Below are 17,405 nucleotides of genomic sequence, written 5' to 3'. Positions count from 1 at the left end.
ATAGCTGGCAAAAGTTGCACTGGAGGTTCGTGTGCTAAAACAAATTGACACATTGTGATATTTCTCTGATCTAACACCCTATTCCCTTGTTCCAGGGTTTTAAAGTGTTGCATATCAGTCTTTGAAACGGAAAGCAGGTCTAACTTCTGGAATCAAGGATGCAGAACTAAAACACTTCCAGATTTCAACCAACTATTTCAAGGTTTTAAACAATGTACCCGACAGGGTCAAATGTCAAGTATGAGTTGCTGCCACGACTGTCTACGTCAACTTCGGATCGCACGTTTTTACTTTTGAATTCTAGTTAATTTTGAAGTTTATTTAACCATTGATTCACAGAACTCGGGTTTGTCTACCTTGCTCAGATAAGTAGGGGTATTATAGTCCTATGCTTAGAACATGGAATTTCAAATTCACAGGAATGGGTTTCATGCTGAAATAGATGTTAGGCCTCATGTATGCATACCTGAACATGAAAAACACACTCCTCGTTGTTACTGTATACGTCAATCCCATAATTAGGGGATGCTGCGCACCCGGAGTTCGTGAAATATCTACCTCATGTTCCTGTCACAGCTTCTGTAATTAAAATTCATTAAAATAAAGTGATTTAACTGAGTTCTTCCCTGATTACGGGAACAATTTGCAACACAGTTGCAGAATGTTGACTTAAATGACTTTCGGCACGCCTGTCATTCTCTGCGCCTTTATCAGGAGGTAAAATTTATTCGTATAGTAGTCATGCATTAAATTTTCACCCATGTTGCAAAGGGTCTGTTTTCGAGCATTCAAATGATTTGAATTCATTCACAATTGACTTAGCATTGTAGCAAATCAAATTTGGCCCTAAGATGCCAGGAAGACTGCATTCCTCGTGTATCAAGTAATCTTGTTTCCACTTTTAAGTAATAAGTTCGAATTGCAAATAAAGCCAGTGAAGAGTAGTTTTCGATTCATTTAAACCGTTATTTTGACTTGAATTTGCTCTGACATGGCAGTATCACGGGGCTCACCACATTTTCCAGTCGCCTTGGAAGTCGTTGGAAGCTCTGTCGATAGCCAGGGGCCAAGGGTTTCCTTACTTGGGTTTGGTTGTGGTGTGGACCGTGGCCGAGGCCGTGGACGGGTTGGCGAAGCTACCCTGCGAGTTGACGGAATACTCTGCCCGAAATCCTTTACGTTGTTCCAACCTGTCGATCCGTGTACAAAATCACCACTCACCAGCATTCCATCACCGGTCAACAATGTCGGCGATCATGTAGCTCGTTGCCACAATGTCCAGAGACAAAAAACATCTTAATCATTTAACAATTAGAACTACTTTTTAACAACATGAGTTGTTGATTTGATATTTCAGCCTCTCTATTTGCCAGGGAAATGGCAAAGGGAATGCTCAACCTCACAAATCTTTGATAAAAGGATCTTTTCTCATTTGTATTTTGATGTGCTTGAGCTTAACAATGTCACAGTGGCGTCATAATTTCTTCTGTTCATCGAAACTTTGTGTGAATTTTAAAACCTCCAGTTTGTAACCAGGCTTGTAAGTTAGCTCTAGTTCAGTGAACTTTGTACAAAATTCGAGTTCACGCATCAATAACAGTCTGCAGAAGATTCTCAATTTTTTTGGTAAAATTCTAAGAGGTTTGTGTTTTTCGGCAATTACTCACTCATTCTCACATCTGTTGTAGAGTTATTGGTCCGCGTGTTGCACTGTTCTTCGGAGAGTATTATAGCCTGGGGATAATGGTTTATCATGCCGACCCAATTAGACTTACATCTGCCGGTGAAATTGTAATGAAAGCATAAGGAGTGTCTAATTACGCAGACTAGTACAGGGAAGTAAAAATCGATCTGCCCTATCCTAGCCTAAGAATCTTAATGCATTCAAATATGTCCAAGCTTCATTGAGCGTTCAAGGAGCCTTTCAACAGTACAATTTTGTCAAGTTATCGCAAGACAAGCGTGAAACTCTATGTACGCGCTTATACAATTACTTGCAAGTTGCAGAAGGCGTCTGAAGACGAGACTGAATGTGTTCAGTCTGTTATGCAATTCTACCTCCAGAAAATTGCTATCTTATAGCAACTTCATCTGCTAGTCGGCTTGTCGGACTTCTGAACATTTGTGACGCAGTAATTAAACATCTGTAACAAATTCACACACATGCGTGGATGTTGCGACGCGTTTTAGTCGTGGTGTTGAAATGGTAACGCAACGGCATTTTCTTCAAGTTTAATCAGGAGGGGTTATGTATGAATATATTAGAGATTCGTAGGCACGAACTGGGGGTCCCTTTGACTAGAAAGGCTTTGAATAACTTGCTTGTTGTCAGGATCTGCATAAATATTGCAACAGAGACCTGTTTGAATGTCGGTGCCACACTGTGGAGACATAGAGCCCAGGAAATTAGACCTTGTAGAAAATGGCGCTAAAAATCTTGCTCGATAAGTGACATAAACACTGAGCGAAAGTACTTGTGAACGTTTCCTAGCTCAGGTTTTAATCACTTTCCTGCACCGTTCTCTTTTTCAAGCAAGGTTGCCTCTGTGTTTTAGGTTAAAAAGTCTGTCAATGGTCCAAAACAGGTCATCTTGTAGAAAGTGCATGCTCTTCTCTTCATTAAGACAGATTTCATGTCCATGTTTTCAACTATAGGGCCGGCAGAATGAAGGGAGGAGTGAGGATAGAACATGCTTTCTGTCTTTTCTCAGTTCCCCTTTCTTCACATGTGAGTCAGCCAGTTTATCGAGTTGGGTCTCTATGACGTCCAAAATCTTAAATTGGTGGTCACGGAATGAACATTTTCAACGACATATTTCTCCCTGAATGCAACTAGAGTGAATAAAACCACTCTTGAAACCATTTCAAGAGTGAAACCACTCTGAAAAGGTAGCCAAAAAACTCTCTTTAAAAAAGCTGGAGACACTCCTATAAAGAGTAAAATTTCCACTCAGGGTTCATATAAAGAACAACTCGAAAAATAGTTGTCTTTTATACCAGCTCTTCTTTTTATTACAGCTCTACGTTCTTTTTGGAGTGGTTTCACTCTGTTGGAGTTGCTTTATAAGGGACTCAGGCACTCTTCTTGAGAGTGAGGATTTCCCTCTTTTGTGTTTGCAGGGTACTCGTTTGTAAGAACCGAGTTTGATGTTGTGTGGCTTGGAATTAAAAACAGTCGTTGTTTAAATGGTAGTAAGGAGAGGTTGCCACACCCAAGGAATTCAATCAGAGCCATTTCTGTTACTTGCATTGGTTTGAATGCTGAATATGCATACGTGGTGGCCTTGGCGGTACAATGGCCGTGCCTCATTTAGTATGCGCGCTTGAGATATTTCTTCATTTCAAAGGATAAGGGGTTTTCACGTGTATAGGAGTAGGGCAAGGAATTTGAGGAGACCTGAGATCACCTTCGACGAGGTGTCAAGTTAACCTCAGAGGGAGGGCAAGGTAGCCTGTTGACAGTGGATTTCGAAGTGGATGATAAACCTCGTATACCGTTTGTAAACCTAAAGGAATCCCTACGGAAATGAGGTAAGCTAAGATTGAAAACACCAAATTCATGTAAATTTACGGTAGGTCTATATTCCTGTCGGTTCATTGCAGTGGCTTTTAACAGTTTTGGCAATTTTCGTAACATCGCGGAAAGGGTATACAGTATGTGCGTTTCTCTATTGAAGAAAGCTCCTATATGGAAGATATCTGCATGGTCAGAACTAAACACGCATGCTCAGAACAACGAGCGCGTCCGGAGGACCGGTATGTTTGCCGCCATCAAGCGTCTCGACGTCTTCCAAGGTCCGCAATTTCTCTATATCTAAGGTAAAAGGTCAAATAGGCAGTCTTAAAAGGGTACACGTTCCTCTCTCAATTTTAGCGAGTTGAATATCCAACCCTAATGGAAATATACATGAATAAGAAGATCAAAGCCATTGGTCAGTCATGCTTCCCTTTTTTTTTTTTAAATTTGCGCATTCGTAACTGATTTTCCGATCGACTTCGATTCGTAAAGGGGACTTGCAACTCATTTCGGTGGCTTGCGGTTTCATAGCAGTGCGACTGACGGAATTATCTTACAGTTTAATCTATTTCAGACTGCAGCTCGTTCAACAACTATGTTTGCAGTGATGAAAAATTTAATTCAAAATAGGAAATCTCGGGGTTTTCGCTCCCCCCCAAAAAAAGTGAGTTTGTTAATATACATGTGCATACCTGTTTATAGACCGACATCATTCGTGGTATGGAGAATTAGTCTGGTGAAAGGACATCCAAGTCTTACCATTTTCTGTTGCTTTGCTTGATACTTTTATTTCATAGACACTCTTTCTAAAAAATGAAATGAGAAGAACACCATATAATTTGTTCTGAATCTACCTAACATACGATGTGATTATCTCAAAGTTAAGTAATGCAAGCAGAAATCTTTTCTAATCAGTTGGTACCTCACTCTCAGAGAATATCTTAAGAACTTGAAATCCCAGTTTTTAGTTACCGATATGTGAGCCACATAGGACGTTACTCATGATCTGATAAATGTGATTCACCTCAAATTATGAAACACATACTTGGTCAGTGCTATTTCCTTTTTACTTTTTTTTAGCATGACGGTTACTCCTCTGAGTAAATGAACTTGTATGCGCCCCCTTAACGTTTTTGTCCGATATCGTGGCAGTGTATTTTTTAAGGCTAAGCCTTTTAGGGTGTCTAGGAGACTCTTTGTGTTTACTTTTTCCCCACTGTGGTGCCCACTACACGCGCGCTGGCACGCGTGTAGCCTTAAACTTCAAATGATCGCATCAACAATCGATTGAGTTCAAACTTCACCTTGATATTGTTTATGCGCTTCTTTACGTGTATATATGCAAAGTTTTCAAAAAATCGAGCATGGCGCAGCCAAGTTCTTGGAGGGGGGGCGAGTCCTCCCTCACCCGGCTGTGACGGTTAAGTGAAATCCTACAAAACCTTTTAGATGTACACTTCAGCAGTACGTTTTCTGATTATATTACTTAAGTATGCAGTACTGTGAAACAGCTTGGTATAATAATGTGAAAGTCACATAATGTGAAGGCATAATGACTGTGAACCGCTTTAATAAAAAAAACTTTGAGTCTAACGATTTTGTTGCGAAGAAAGAGGTGACCAGGTATGGCGTAAAAGGCTGAAAATGCTAGCAATTGAACCAACTTAAATCGCATGTAATGAGCCAACTTCTTTTAATGAAATTTTGAAATATTACATTTTCATTATTATGATATACCCTAATGGTAGGCCTTTCCCTTATTGCCAACGACTGGTATATGGCTTGCCTATTTTGTAGAAACTGGCTTTTAGGCTTTGCCTAAAACAGCAATGAGTGTTTAAATCTTATAAAAGCCTAAGTTTGGTAGGATCAATTTGATATTTTTTTTATAGCTGCATGGAAGTTTAAAATTGACAGCAGGCCATTTTTCCAGCCGCTGGTAGGCAAGAACTAACACTTTGAACGTTCCAAAGGCGGCAGGGCGTTTGTCATTGTCTTTAGACCACAGTAATGGCTTCAAAGCTCGCTGCAAAGCCCCCTCCAGCGACGAGTGCATCGCTGATCATCTTGACCGTCATCGTATTGTCCAGTGACACAATAGTGCCCTCTGGAGGCGATTCACCGCACATCCTGAGAAGGAAAAAGAGTCACTTGAGATTAACTTTAGTTAATCATAACATCTGTAAACGAAAAAAAATTGCATGCTCTTGAGGAAAAGTGTGAAACCTCAATGATCCAACTATTTCAATACGAATTTTGCTAGTTTTGGATGTTTCAAAATCTTAAAAGTTTCTTTGGTCATTCACTGATATTTCGATTCATGGCAGTCACCAAGAAAGCAAATTAAACAAGTCTTATATTCTAAATTTTGACAAGAACTCTGACATGGATAGGGTCTTCCTTTCGTGATATCACAGCTATCGCGCCTTCGAGTGCCACAATAGCATAGACAATTATTTTCAAGCTTTTTAATATCTTATAAAAAGGGCACTCCCCAATAAGATTACCCAAAAAGGATGCAAATGCATTTAACAAGAGTATAAAGAAATGTCCGCCAGCTGTGTTCCCACCTAAGTTAAATGCATGAGCCCTCTAAGGCTTACCTCACAGAGCCAAGTGTTGGACCAGGAATAATCTCTACTTTGTCCCAAGTGCACGTAGCCTGATGTTCTACGTCGAGTTGTTCCACCCTCAATTCGACTCGTTTGCCTGCTTTAACCTGCATTGTCAAGCAAGAAGGCAGGCATGAATAGCGTTTTAATTAAGAACTTCGAGTATGGATCAACTTCCATAAGAGGATAACCTTCTTTCGGGATCACGTTTTCCATGCAACCACGTAGTTCTTCAAATACTTCTTTGTCGGTACATGGTTTGCAAATGATTTGACCTTTAAAAACGGGTTTTTCATTTCGTTTTCGGAGCCACAGTTTCGTAGCATAGCCCACAGAATTTGCGAAATGTGAACGTGTTCTTTCAAGGTGTATATCTAGTGACAAATCTGTTACCTTACAGCTCAAAAGTACATGTTGCACAGATGAAATTACCGATGACCACGAACTGAAATTCCATCTAGATTTTAAGCCATGGCCATCCATAATTGACATGAAATACTTCTCACCTGGATGTAATAAACACACTCTTCGTCGTTGTTGTACTCGCCATGCCCAAAATTGGGAGACGCGATGCAACCTGAATCTTTCTTGAAAGTCCCCCCGCACGTTCCTTCAACGGTTTCTGTGCGAACAGGTCATTAGACATGGCGAAAGTAAACCAATCGTCAGACTTGATATCAAATATCTCAACAGGGAAAGCGACTCACTGCGCCATCCCACAGGAAATGTTAAATTGAAACGTGCGTTCAAAACCTTTCAACGTGACTTATTGTTGTCGCCTTTCTAAAGAAATAAAATAAAATGAAATTGCTCTTGGAGCGTAGAAGTTTAAATCGACTTTTACCAGAAAGGTCGAAATTAGAGCCTCCACAGGGTATTGGCGGATTCAAGGGGCCATGTCCCACCAAACTAAGAGTACGTTTTGGTTTGGAAAAATTAGAGAACAGGTAATTGGCGGGGAGGAGGTCTTTTCACTTTTCTTCCTTTCAAAAGGGCGCGTAGAGTCCCACGATTTAGCTTTGCCCCCTACAAAGGCATTAAAATGTTACGCAGGGAAATGTCTAACTCCCACTAGCCGGGAAAATTCGCCCTCGTTCTAAAGGGAGGCCTATCACACGGTATTGTAAACCGATCTCATAGATAGACACCAAAAAATAATCAAATGAAACAAAAGACTCACGGCATTTTGGAATTATTATCTCGGTAGTAGTTGAAGCCTGAGTTGTCTCTGAGGGCATGGTAGTGGTTGAAGCCCGAGTTGTCTCTGCGGGCAGGGTAGTGGTTGACGCCTGAGTTGTTTCTGCGGGCAGGGTAGTGGGAAGCGGAGGCTGGGTGGTGGTTGGTGGGACCGAGACGTTGTCTGCTCGGTACTGCGCCAAGAAGCCTTTCTTGCTTATGATACCGTCTGACATGAACATAACCATTATACGATTGCCCACAGATTGGATTGTCTCCGGCGGGGTGTGGCCACAGTATCTTAAGATGGAAAGTGCGACAAAAAGGTTACTCTCCAACAATAATGGCACGGTATTATTTTCGAGGATTAGACGATTACACTTTCTGTGACACACTTTTTGTGCAATGCTCTCCCTCAGTATATGGAAATGTTTGACATCCTGTGGGATAACGTGTACCGAAAAGCGCACTTTTTAAACATTTCATACCGACCGATGTTACTGTGTCAATCATAGGAGGACAATGCTCAGATTATACGTTTTTCTGTTCAGATTGCGCACCAAAATATTGCTAACTGAATTGTTCTTATTTGTGTCTAACAGACAGGAGGACCAAACACTTTGATTTCAAAACCTACAGACTAAAATCCAAGTAGATACCGCTGTACACCACAGTGGCACGCCCTCGCGCGCACGATCAGTAACATGCACATGCGCGTTAATTGGGTCAAGTCGCAACACTCTATAGAGTAAAGAAGTGAATACGTCACGCGCACAATTAGTGTAAAAGGCATTAGCGCGAGAACCAGCAACAACACGCGCGCGTACTCCATTCATTTGCACTGCACTTCTGGTTCACAGTGACGTCAAACTTCGGTACTCTTCGTCATACACGCACACGCACCACGAATTATACGCTACAGTTGGATGAATAGACAAGTTGCGCGGTAACTTCCGCTTCCATTTAACTCTATGTGCAGTGGGCGCGGTTTAAAATGAAGTGACGTCACACTTACGAATCGGATGGGCCTCGAGGGAACTTAGAGTAAAAGAGGCCCCTGATGTGGGAAATACACTTCGCTGACTCACAAACGAGTACGAAATGCACAGCTTGCAGTCGCACACTGGCAAAATGAGCACTCCCCACCAGCATGACTCTTTTCAACCGATGAGGGGGTTCTTCTGCTCAAAGCAGAGTTGACAAAGAGATACTCAATGGGCGTTCACATCCTGGCCACAAGCGTGGTGCCGACTCGGTAGTAATGACATATAAATCTGCATGTACTTTAAGTTTCTGAGCTCTTTGGTTCAAGGAGCCTTAAGGAGGTATGTTGACGATGTTCAAAGCCTGATGTCGAAGGTTTAAAATTTCATAAAAATTTGAAATGGAATAATGTATGTTCCAAACAAACAAATCGGAAAAACCTTAATTGTCTATTGACAAGATACTGCATTCTCTTATAACGCCACAACAGATTTCTTTATCGGTTGCAGAGGTAAGGCTGTTTTCATTGTAACCATTGTTTTAATGCCATGTTCCCTTTGCTTACCCAAGTTGGAACATCGAATGCCAAAAAAATCTTCTTTGTCTTAAGAATGTCGCTTTATTAAACTACGATAAGCAAAACGATTAATCTCACCTGTCCCCGCCATTGTATATGTCCGGGCCTTCTCTTATTTTGACATAGTCGTTTTGACAATGTGACGCTTCTGTGTCAAATACAAGAAAGCTGAGAGAAACGGTTGTGCCCTCTGGACCCTGTTAATAAAAAAATTTCCTAATCCTCAATTTGTTTTTCCGCTTGCAACGGCTCCGAATTCTTCGGAAGTTTTCTACAGATCTTAGGACTTGGCTTTCACTATTACGGAGAAATCATCTGGACTTTTAATGCCTGATTTTGTCTACCACATTTTTGGTATGTAGGCCCATCACCTTTTGCCGAATTCTTCCTGAAAGGAATGAAGATCTGTGAATCGAACTTCCTTACAAGCAGCAGTAAAGATACACGCCTACAGTTGGGATCATAGGATCAAAGCCAAAAGAAAATACAAGTAGCCTAATTTTTAGGAAAAGAGAATAAATATGAAATATCGTGACCATTGCTTCATGCGTCTTTGATAAAAGGATTAGCATTGAAGGATATATATTTATGGCATTTTCCATGTTGGACTGAGCTTTGGGGATTGATTACGACATTTCATACCCAATATTTGTGTTACTTGACAAATCGAAATACCTACCGTGATCAGCCAGGTACAAAACAAATTGGGTCCGTATCCTTTGGGGTAACCAGGAGAAGTAAATACTTTATCAATATTAATGTCAGCTTCCAGTTCCCGAATGCAGCCTAGGGTGAGAAAAGAGATATGCCAAAGGGAATATATTAAGTTGCACCGAAAGAGCAGTAAGCGACCAAGATTAGAGAAACTCATTTTATTCGGCTATGGTTCCAATTCGTTGTTGTTTCGAGTTTCTTATTAAATGATAGATTAGAACAGTTGTTGTTCTGTGAAGGACTCGAAATATCCCTATTGTTAAAGAAATTTTAAAAATATAAATCGAGGCAGCCGATCCCAATACCAATCGCTGTGGACAAAAATGTGCTTTCACCCAAAATGCCACTCTATGAAAGATGGCGGTAATATATTATGTATTTTTTTTCTGTGCTGTATGCGTCGTACCGGTTTAAGCAAAGGCTTACCTCTCCCCTAAAACGATAGTACATTGTGTAGTACCGCTTCTGGGATGCTGTGCCTACGGAGTACTTAAGATACAAACAATAAGCAACATGTCTCTAAGGAAAAACTGTACCCCCACCGTCCCCCGCTGGATATAAAACTGTTTCCAACACCAATATAAGCACCTTTCAAAACAACCTTTTACACTACAAATTTAAGCCGGGAATTGACATTTTAAAACTGATCTTTACCACCAAAAATGTGAGAAAAATATGAAGGAAACGAGTGCCAAACGCGTCCAGCATAATTGAATGATTGCGTCCACTGAATCACGTGACCTGTAGTGGTTATTAAATAACAATAAACACGGCGTCAGCCAAAAGCAAAGTGTTCCATTAGTATCATTTACCCAAACTGAAGCCGACGGTAGGTACCTTACTCAGACTACTGATGTGCTGAGTATTATATCGTAACTTTACAGTATTTTTTTGTAAACAACACTCAAAGCACACGTTGCTGTGGGGTTGAAACCCAATATAGGTCACGTGATTTAGCGGCCGCAATTGGTCTATTCCAACCAATTCCTTTATACCCACTCTTTCACGCAAGCCAGTTCTACCAACCTCCTTTCTTTCCTTCTTTTATGCCGAGGACCCTACATGAAAATTCTCACCGTAAGCTTTAACGTTAATCTCATGCCTTAATGTATTACCGGCACGCTTCAAACAGAGGCATTTGGCTGTAAACGCCTCATTTATTAACGGTTGTGGATACAGGTGAATTGAACGACCATGTCGCTCACACGCAGAATGAACGTTACTTGAATGCTTTGTCGAAGTAAAATTCTGTGAAATTTACCACCGTCGTCGACGCTATCTCCATTATCCACCTCACAATGTTGACCGCTATAACCGGGCTTGCAGTGACACACACAATCTTTTCCCACGTACCCTTCGTTTTCGCACTGCAAATCTTCACAATTCTCTGGGGAAAAATTACAAGAATAACTGTACATGTACATGGTTAGCCTTGAACAATATCATATCCTGCTTGAATGATGAGGAAGACTTGGGAGCTTCCTCCCGATCTTTGACAAGTGTGCTTATGTGGTAAAATTATAATCGCTTTTAGGCAAAGCGATTGGGATACATTTTCATACCATATGGAAGATGTGTAATCAGAGTGGTGCTTTTGGCTATTGTCCCTACAGTTTGTGTTAATTCCCTGGTGACTGGAATTTCTGCAAGTATGAATTTATGAAATAGAATTCATACAAAAAGCAACAGAGTTGCCTGAAATCATTCTAAGACGAGAAGGTTAAAGGAAATATACTCACGGGAACAGTTGTACATGACATTTGCAAATTTCTTGTCGTAAAATGTGAAGAATTTGCGGTTGCCCATTTTGAACATGTCCAGCGGATATTTTGGTTCGATGGTCAATTTGCCGTTTTTGGAGAAATACTGGTGAAACAAAAAGGTCAAATGAGGCTCATCGGGAGCAGAATGCCGGCCCATTGAAAATGCCTTCCCTGATTTATTCCCCCATTTCCCCGATCAAGTCCGTGTATCTCAAGTAAAGAATTCACCAAGGTGAAGCACGGCAGAATTTGAAGTTGGCGGTAGCTCTTTCGCCTCAAATAAGGTGAGGTTTACGTATTGTTCCTTCCACCTGATCCGACCGTCCACTGCTGTCAAACTAAACGCGGCCTTCAATCAAAATGCCCACTTCGAAGCGTGCTGTGTGTATATGGTAATATAATATGATTTGAGTGCCAAGCTATTAAGAGGGGGTCAAGTCGATAACCCGTCGAAGTAAGCACTTTTCCCTTCCTTGAATTAAACGAGTTAAGGCTACAAATTTGGGTAAAAAATAAAATTGAAAACCTTTCAAAATTGATCCTCGCTAACAGCAGGCTCGAAGAAAGAAAAATAGATTCGCACCACGGACGTCATCAGAACTTACCCTTTTTTCCTTTACCCACTTTGCCACTCACGTCAGCTTGAGCGAACTCATCTACCCCCTCTTTTGTGCCCCACGGCCCCGCATAATATGCTGAAGCTGTTACGTGCGTAGTTCACGTGCCTATTATAATGTATTACTGTCAAGCTTCGGGCGTGGCATTTTGGCTTTAAAGCCTCCCTTAACAGCGGGGTGAGGCAACACCGGGATTGGATGCAGGCTAAGTGCCCATCTGAGTGTCACGACACACACTTCAGAGATACGGCTCAAGTCTGTGTTAACTATCCAGTAATTAAGCCTATTCGTCTTCAACAACGGCGTCGAAACTAGACGTTTCGGCGGCCTTGACGCATCGTAGCGCCCGCAGAATTTTGTCGCCATTTTTCTGTATGCATCGAGGTCAGCCAACCCAGTGCTTACCGTAGACGCGTAGTGCATGATAGATTCTACGTCATACGGAATGCCAAAGGTCTCACTGTCGTGCTGAACAAATTGTTTTTCCTCGCCGTCCTGTATGTTCTCTGGGCGTAAGGTCACGTATTCATACCTGTCCATTCGGGAGTGCTCATGCCACCAACCCACCGTATGACCAATCTCGTGCGCTATTGTTCCCGTCTGTAAAAAGAAAGGATGGAAGCCGCGATGTTTCAATTTATTCCATTCGCTATAAGCCAACCGATATCAAAGGTTATGCACGCCATAGTGACTTCTGTTCGTCAAGTTGTTCGGTGTGCAAGCTTGGCCGTGATTACTCATCCAAATAATAACGGGCGAGCTAAACTAGCTTTTGTTCCACAGGGGTACACAATGAGTAGACCTTTTGTGCTCTCCTGTCGCAACTTAAGCAGTTAACAAAAGATGGCTTCCTTGAACAACATGTATGAAGCATCTTTATTTCTTCAATTTCATACACAAACATTATGAGAGACCATCCCTATTAAACATGCTTGACATTGATCTCTGACACGTACTTACCAAGTCACATGAATTTTCCTCGAGGCTGATGTACTGGGGAAAATGGTTAATCATCCCAACATCAGAGCAACACCTGTAACGAAGTTATAAAAGCCATGACGGTGACTTCGTGTTACGAGTGTTCTGTATGAAAGTTTGTATCCACCCTCCCATCTCAAAATAAATTTAACAAATACCAAATAGCCAATTCGAAGACGCTACCTTAACGTCATCACTGCCATCACAGGGATCTGGAGTGGACTGCTATTTCAGGATACTTGGTGTAATTTCTACGAGCCCTAGGCCTCATTGGATAGTATATAGCGTTAATTTGAACAATAACTGGGCCAGCGCATCCGCACGCTCACATTGAAATTGCATGCATGCACATTGAAGAAAGGCTGCAAATCAGCAAACAATGCTTCGATGAAACTGGGGCTGTGTCGTACTTGTTTCACAAACTTGTGCAAGGTATTTTCCACGGACGTCCGTGGTATTTTTCCCCTAAGAGTGCGGGGACCAGTGAAGGTATAAAAGTCTTGCATGCGACAGGCAGTCACCAGTGCCGTAGTCTGGTTCGGGGGGGGGGGAGATTTCCCGGGAGCAATCCCCCAAGCTGTAGCCAGGCTCTTTTCAGGGGAAGAGTTCCCCGGAGGCGTTGCCCCCCCCCAACTCCACCGGTAGTCACACGTTTATCTGTACAGAAGGCTAACGCGCCCTTGATGAAGCCAATGGCTTCAATGTAGGCTTGCATGTTATTCTCGCCTGCCTGCGGCCAAAACTGAACGAAGTCTGTTGATGTAACCAGTTGCACTTACCCGCTAGCCACCTTCCTAAAACGCACGCGGTGGTCACTGTCAGGGTTTCCTGAGGGCGTGTATTCTTCAAAAGTTATGCATGTGTCCTCTCGCCACCAATCCATGGCTTCCCGGATTTTGGTACGCATTCCCTCTGAAATATTTTGAGGACAGCATTTTAGCGTGCTGGATTTTTTAAGTTGATGATAATTTCATCAGTGATCGTTTGCCCCCTATAGGTAAAAGCCCACATCCAGCTTGCAGTATAAACATAATTATTACCGTGGCTTGGAGTGTCACAGTTCAAACGCGTGTGCGGAATGATACTTTGTAATCAACTTATAAGGATTATGTTCACACAGTTTTGAAAGCAGGTGAAATAACTTCCAGAAATTGTGAGAGATTAGACTCTCTGGTCATACTCTAATCTGGGGAAAGACCCAATCAGCTCATTTCTGTTTTGTTAAAATATAACGTGCATTGGCTCAGCTTTTTAGGAATTCCAATTTTTGGATGATATGTTTTTGTCAGAGCGTGCTGTAAATGAAACAAATGCACATTCCAAGTGCGTTTTTAACTGGTCTTATAAGAGCCTGTTCGCAACGGTCATGTGACTTGGCTTGACTTCTGACCAATCAGAAGATGCAAACTTTCGGAGGTATTTATGAATGCTTACTAATAATGCAAATGATGATAATATTAGTTATTGGACGCTCGTCTATAGTGCAATCTGCACGAGATAATTGCTTTTAAGCTTTCTTAATAAAGTGAAGTAAAAGGGTCTATATTCACCGCCAAAGTTGCCATCAATCTCGTAGGGGATTATCGCCTGGGGCCATCTACTAGTTCGAACTGCTCGTCGCGGATGAACGTCTCCAAACAAAAAGCTGTAGGTGATTTCCTCCGCTTGATCGTCCGTGAGCATCATGTCCGACTGGAAGGCGCCCGGAGTTTCTGTCTGTTCAGGTGGGTCTGGATGTATCGACTCGGGGTGTGGCTGGAATTGGGTCCAATCAAAACCTGGTTTGCTTTATACTGCTGGCCAAGCAAAGCAATTGCCGCTTTGTAATTGGCCCAGTCTAATTGATTAGCATTTAAAAAAAAAATCAACGCTTCGGTTCATTATTAGCGTGCGTTCGATTAGCTTACACGGGGAAACGCAGACCTGGGGATGACCGTGTGTGCTGTGACAAAACAAGCGAGACGATTGGGACGCAGTTAAACACGAGTCAACTCGTGGAAACTCATCGAACACGCCAATTGGTCTGCATTTTCGAATGAGTCCATCCATACGCGTGCGTCGAGAATTTACAACTGTGTATATGCATATAAACGCTGAGGATGGTAGGGTTTTGGCATCACGATTTTAACAATATCTCATAACGGAGGTAAGTAAGTACTGTTTCAAGCTTTGCGTCGGCGAGGGGCAAACTTTGTATACCGCGTAGCTAATAGAACCAACTTTGCACACTTCGCCACTGGCCAATTACAGTGGGGCCACTCGTCACATGCTTTCAACGATTTCCCCAAAGAACTGAATTATCTGAACTACAGCTCTAGAATGGATAGAGTCTCGCATTTGACCACTGACAACGTGTGGACCGGTTTGTAGAATGCAAAATTGAAGTTCCACTTTCTTGCAACACCGGTATAGCTGTCTCTTCGATAACTGAGTCTATTCTATTCACAAATGAAGAATGAAATAAAACGCTAATAAAACGATCGTGACTCAGTACATCTTTGACCCATGAATTTAGAAACCACAGAACTGAGCACCGGAAAAATGAATCGCAAATTCTACTTGATTTGATGAAGTAACGACAAATATGAGAATGTTATATGAAATGTGGCAGGAGAAGAACTTGTTTTCACCCCGTGATAATCTACAGAGTTGTCTTTTGCGCCGCACGCAGACTTCTTAAATGTGAAGAAAATTAGGACCAGAAGTAGCCGCGTCATGGCTGTAGCAGATGATCCCAGAAGCCTGGTGGAACGTAAGTCGACAGCGTCGCTAGAGTGCAGTACGACCGCCTGGGAATTCTCATTAAGTGGGCTTGGCTTTAAATGCTCTTGTTCTCTTTGATGCGCCGCAAAAAATCGCCGTGAATAATAAAAAACCGGTAATTAGTTTTTTGCCCTGTTTTAGTGAATATTTATGATCATCTGCCAAGCTCCATGTCACAACACTGGCAGTCATCACGAATATCATTTGGAATGTTTCTAAGATAAAAAAAAAAAACTTTGAGCTCAACGAATTGGAGTTTGCTTTCAACTTTCCAGAGTATAAGCTTGTTGAAAAGTATAGTAAGAAGTTCCCGAGTCATTTTTTTCCTTTAGATTACGTGATGGGAATATTAAAAGATAAATATGGGGGTGTTTGAATACAAAACAAAGAAATGTATAATAAGGTAATAATGATAAGACTATTCAAAGAATCCTTTTGTATAATGCATCAGGATATTTACACTAAGAGTAACTGACATTGCCATTAATTATTTTATCAGTTGAAATAACTCCCAATCTTTGTCACTATTTGTATATTAATTCGAGTACCGCAACGCGACGCACGAGATTATTACCATTTCAGACAGTATTGAATTCTCCGCATAATTCAATTCATTTCGACGAAAAAATCAACAGTGGTAAAACAGGAGGAATTGGTATTACTGTAATGTTGTAGGTGTAATGGGCATGGGCGGAGATTTTTTGCTACACGCGGGGGAGGATTTCCTAAAGCTCAGCATGACCTCCATCCCCACGTGAGATCGTGATGCCGGAAAAGTTGCTGGTGCAGGCAAAGGGTGTGCATTGTCAGTGACTTGAAAGGGGGGGAGAGGTGATTATAATTATTGGTAATCCCCTCCCCCACGTCAAAAAGTGGGGGATATATATCCCACCCCCACCCCAGATCTCCGCCCATGGTAATGCGTGGATTCATGAGAAAAACTGCGGCACTCATGTGTAAAGAATGGAAGTAGAACAAGGAGTTTGTGGAAAGTACCACACGAGTCGAACTAACAGACCAGTACCGAATAGTTCCAAAACCAGATGCTAAACTAAACAACCGGAAAAAGCGCCGAACTTTGACAAAGGGCGCAACGTCTGCTTCGTGTAGTTTTGTTTTGTATTTGTCAGAAAATCGCAGGACTACTTTGTCTGTCTTAAACAACTCGTTTGCTATAATACACTTCATCAGCCCGCATTATACTGTTTGAACCCCCCGGGAAAATTCAAATTTGGAAGAGAATATAAAATAAACGCGATCTCAACCAAACAACAGCTCACATTTCACTAAATTCTGTTTTCTTAAAACTGCTTGCCAAGTAACCACACGAAGTAAAATGGTTTGTACTTGTTTGGATTCGAGATTGTTTGTACGAGCTGACGGCCGGGGAAGAGGTTAAAACCTTCTTCTGCTCCCGGTTGCTAGTGGTTCGTGATAATTTAACGAAACGGGACTTAGAAGTTGTCCATTATGCAGATTCCAATATGGCGGCTTGCTCGCACAAGACTGGGTGCGACGAATGAACAGGAAGATTTGACAATTTTCATTTGGTAGGCCTAAAGGTAAAGTTTGCTGTAGTGCTGTGAAACTGACCTGACCCCCAACAATGCTGCAGATTTTTTTAGCGTACAACACCGCAAGAACGGCGATTTTAAATTTAACAATTTGGTCCTATTGTGGTATCTATACCATTTGGTATCTATA

General features: G+C 41.8%; 1 protein-coding gene across 1 annotated transcript; it reads right to left on the bottom strand.

Moving 5' to 3' along the window:
• Positions 1-4,272: 4,272 nt before the first annotated feature.
• On the bottom strand, positions 4,273-15,740 carry LOC110977504 (protein SpAN-like). Its single transcript, XM_022231716.2, has 13 exons — positions 15,569-15,740; positions 14,489-14,693; positions 13,718-13,850; positions 12,921-12,993; positions 12,366-12,560; positions 11,320-11,446; positions 10,842-10,967; positions 9,546-9,652; positions 8,945-9,063; positions 7,310-7,605; positions 6,636-6,751; positions 6,121-6,236; positions 4,273-5,647 (listed from the first exon to the last, which is right to left on the bottom strand). Exons 1-13 carry the CDS (start codon positions 15,653-15,655, stop codon positions 5,515-5,517), a joined length of 1,833 nt encoding a protein of 610 aa, XP_022087408.2. The 5' UTR covers positions 15,656-15,740; the 3' UTR covers positions 4,273-5,514.
• Positions 15,741-17,405: the final 1,665 nt, after the last annotated feature.

The sequence above is a fragment of the Acanthaster planci genome, linkage group LG19, assembly GCF_054643075.1.
Source record: "Acanthaster planci isolate LZ-2023a linkage group LG19, COTS_SCS, whole genome shotgun sequence".
Classification (NCBI taxonomy): domain Eukaryota; kingdom Metazoa; phylum Echinodermata; class Asteroidea; order Valvatida; family Acanthasteridae; genus Acanthaster; species Acanthaster planci.
Note: the sequence above shows the minus strand (reverse complement) of the source record. Positions and strands in the feature narration are given on the sequence as shown.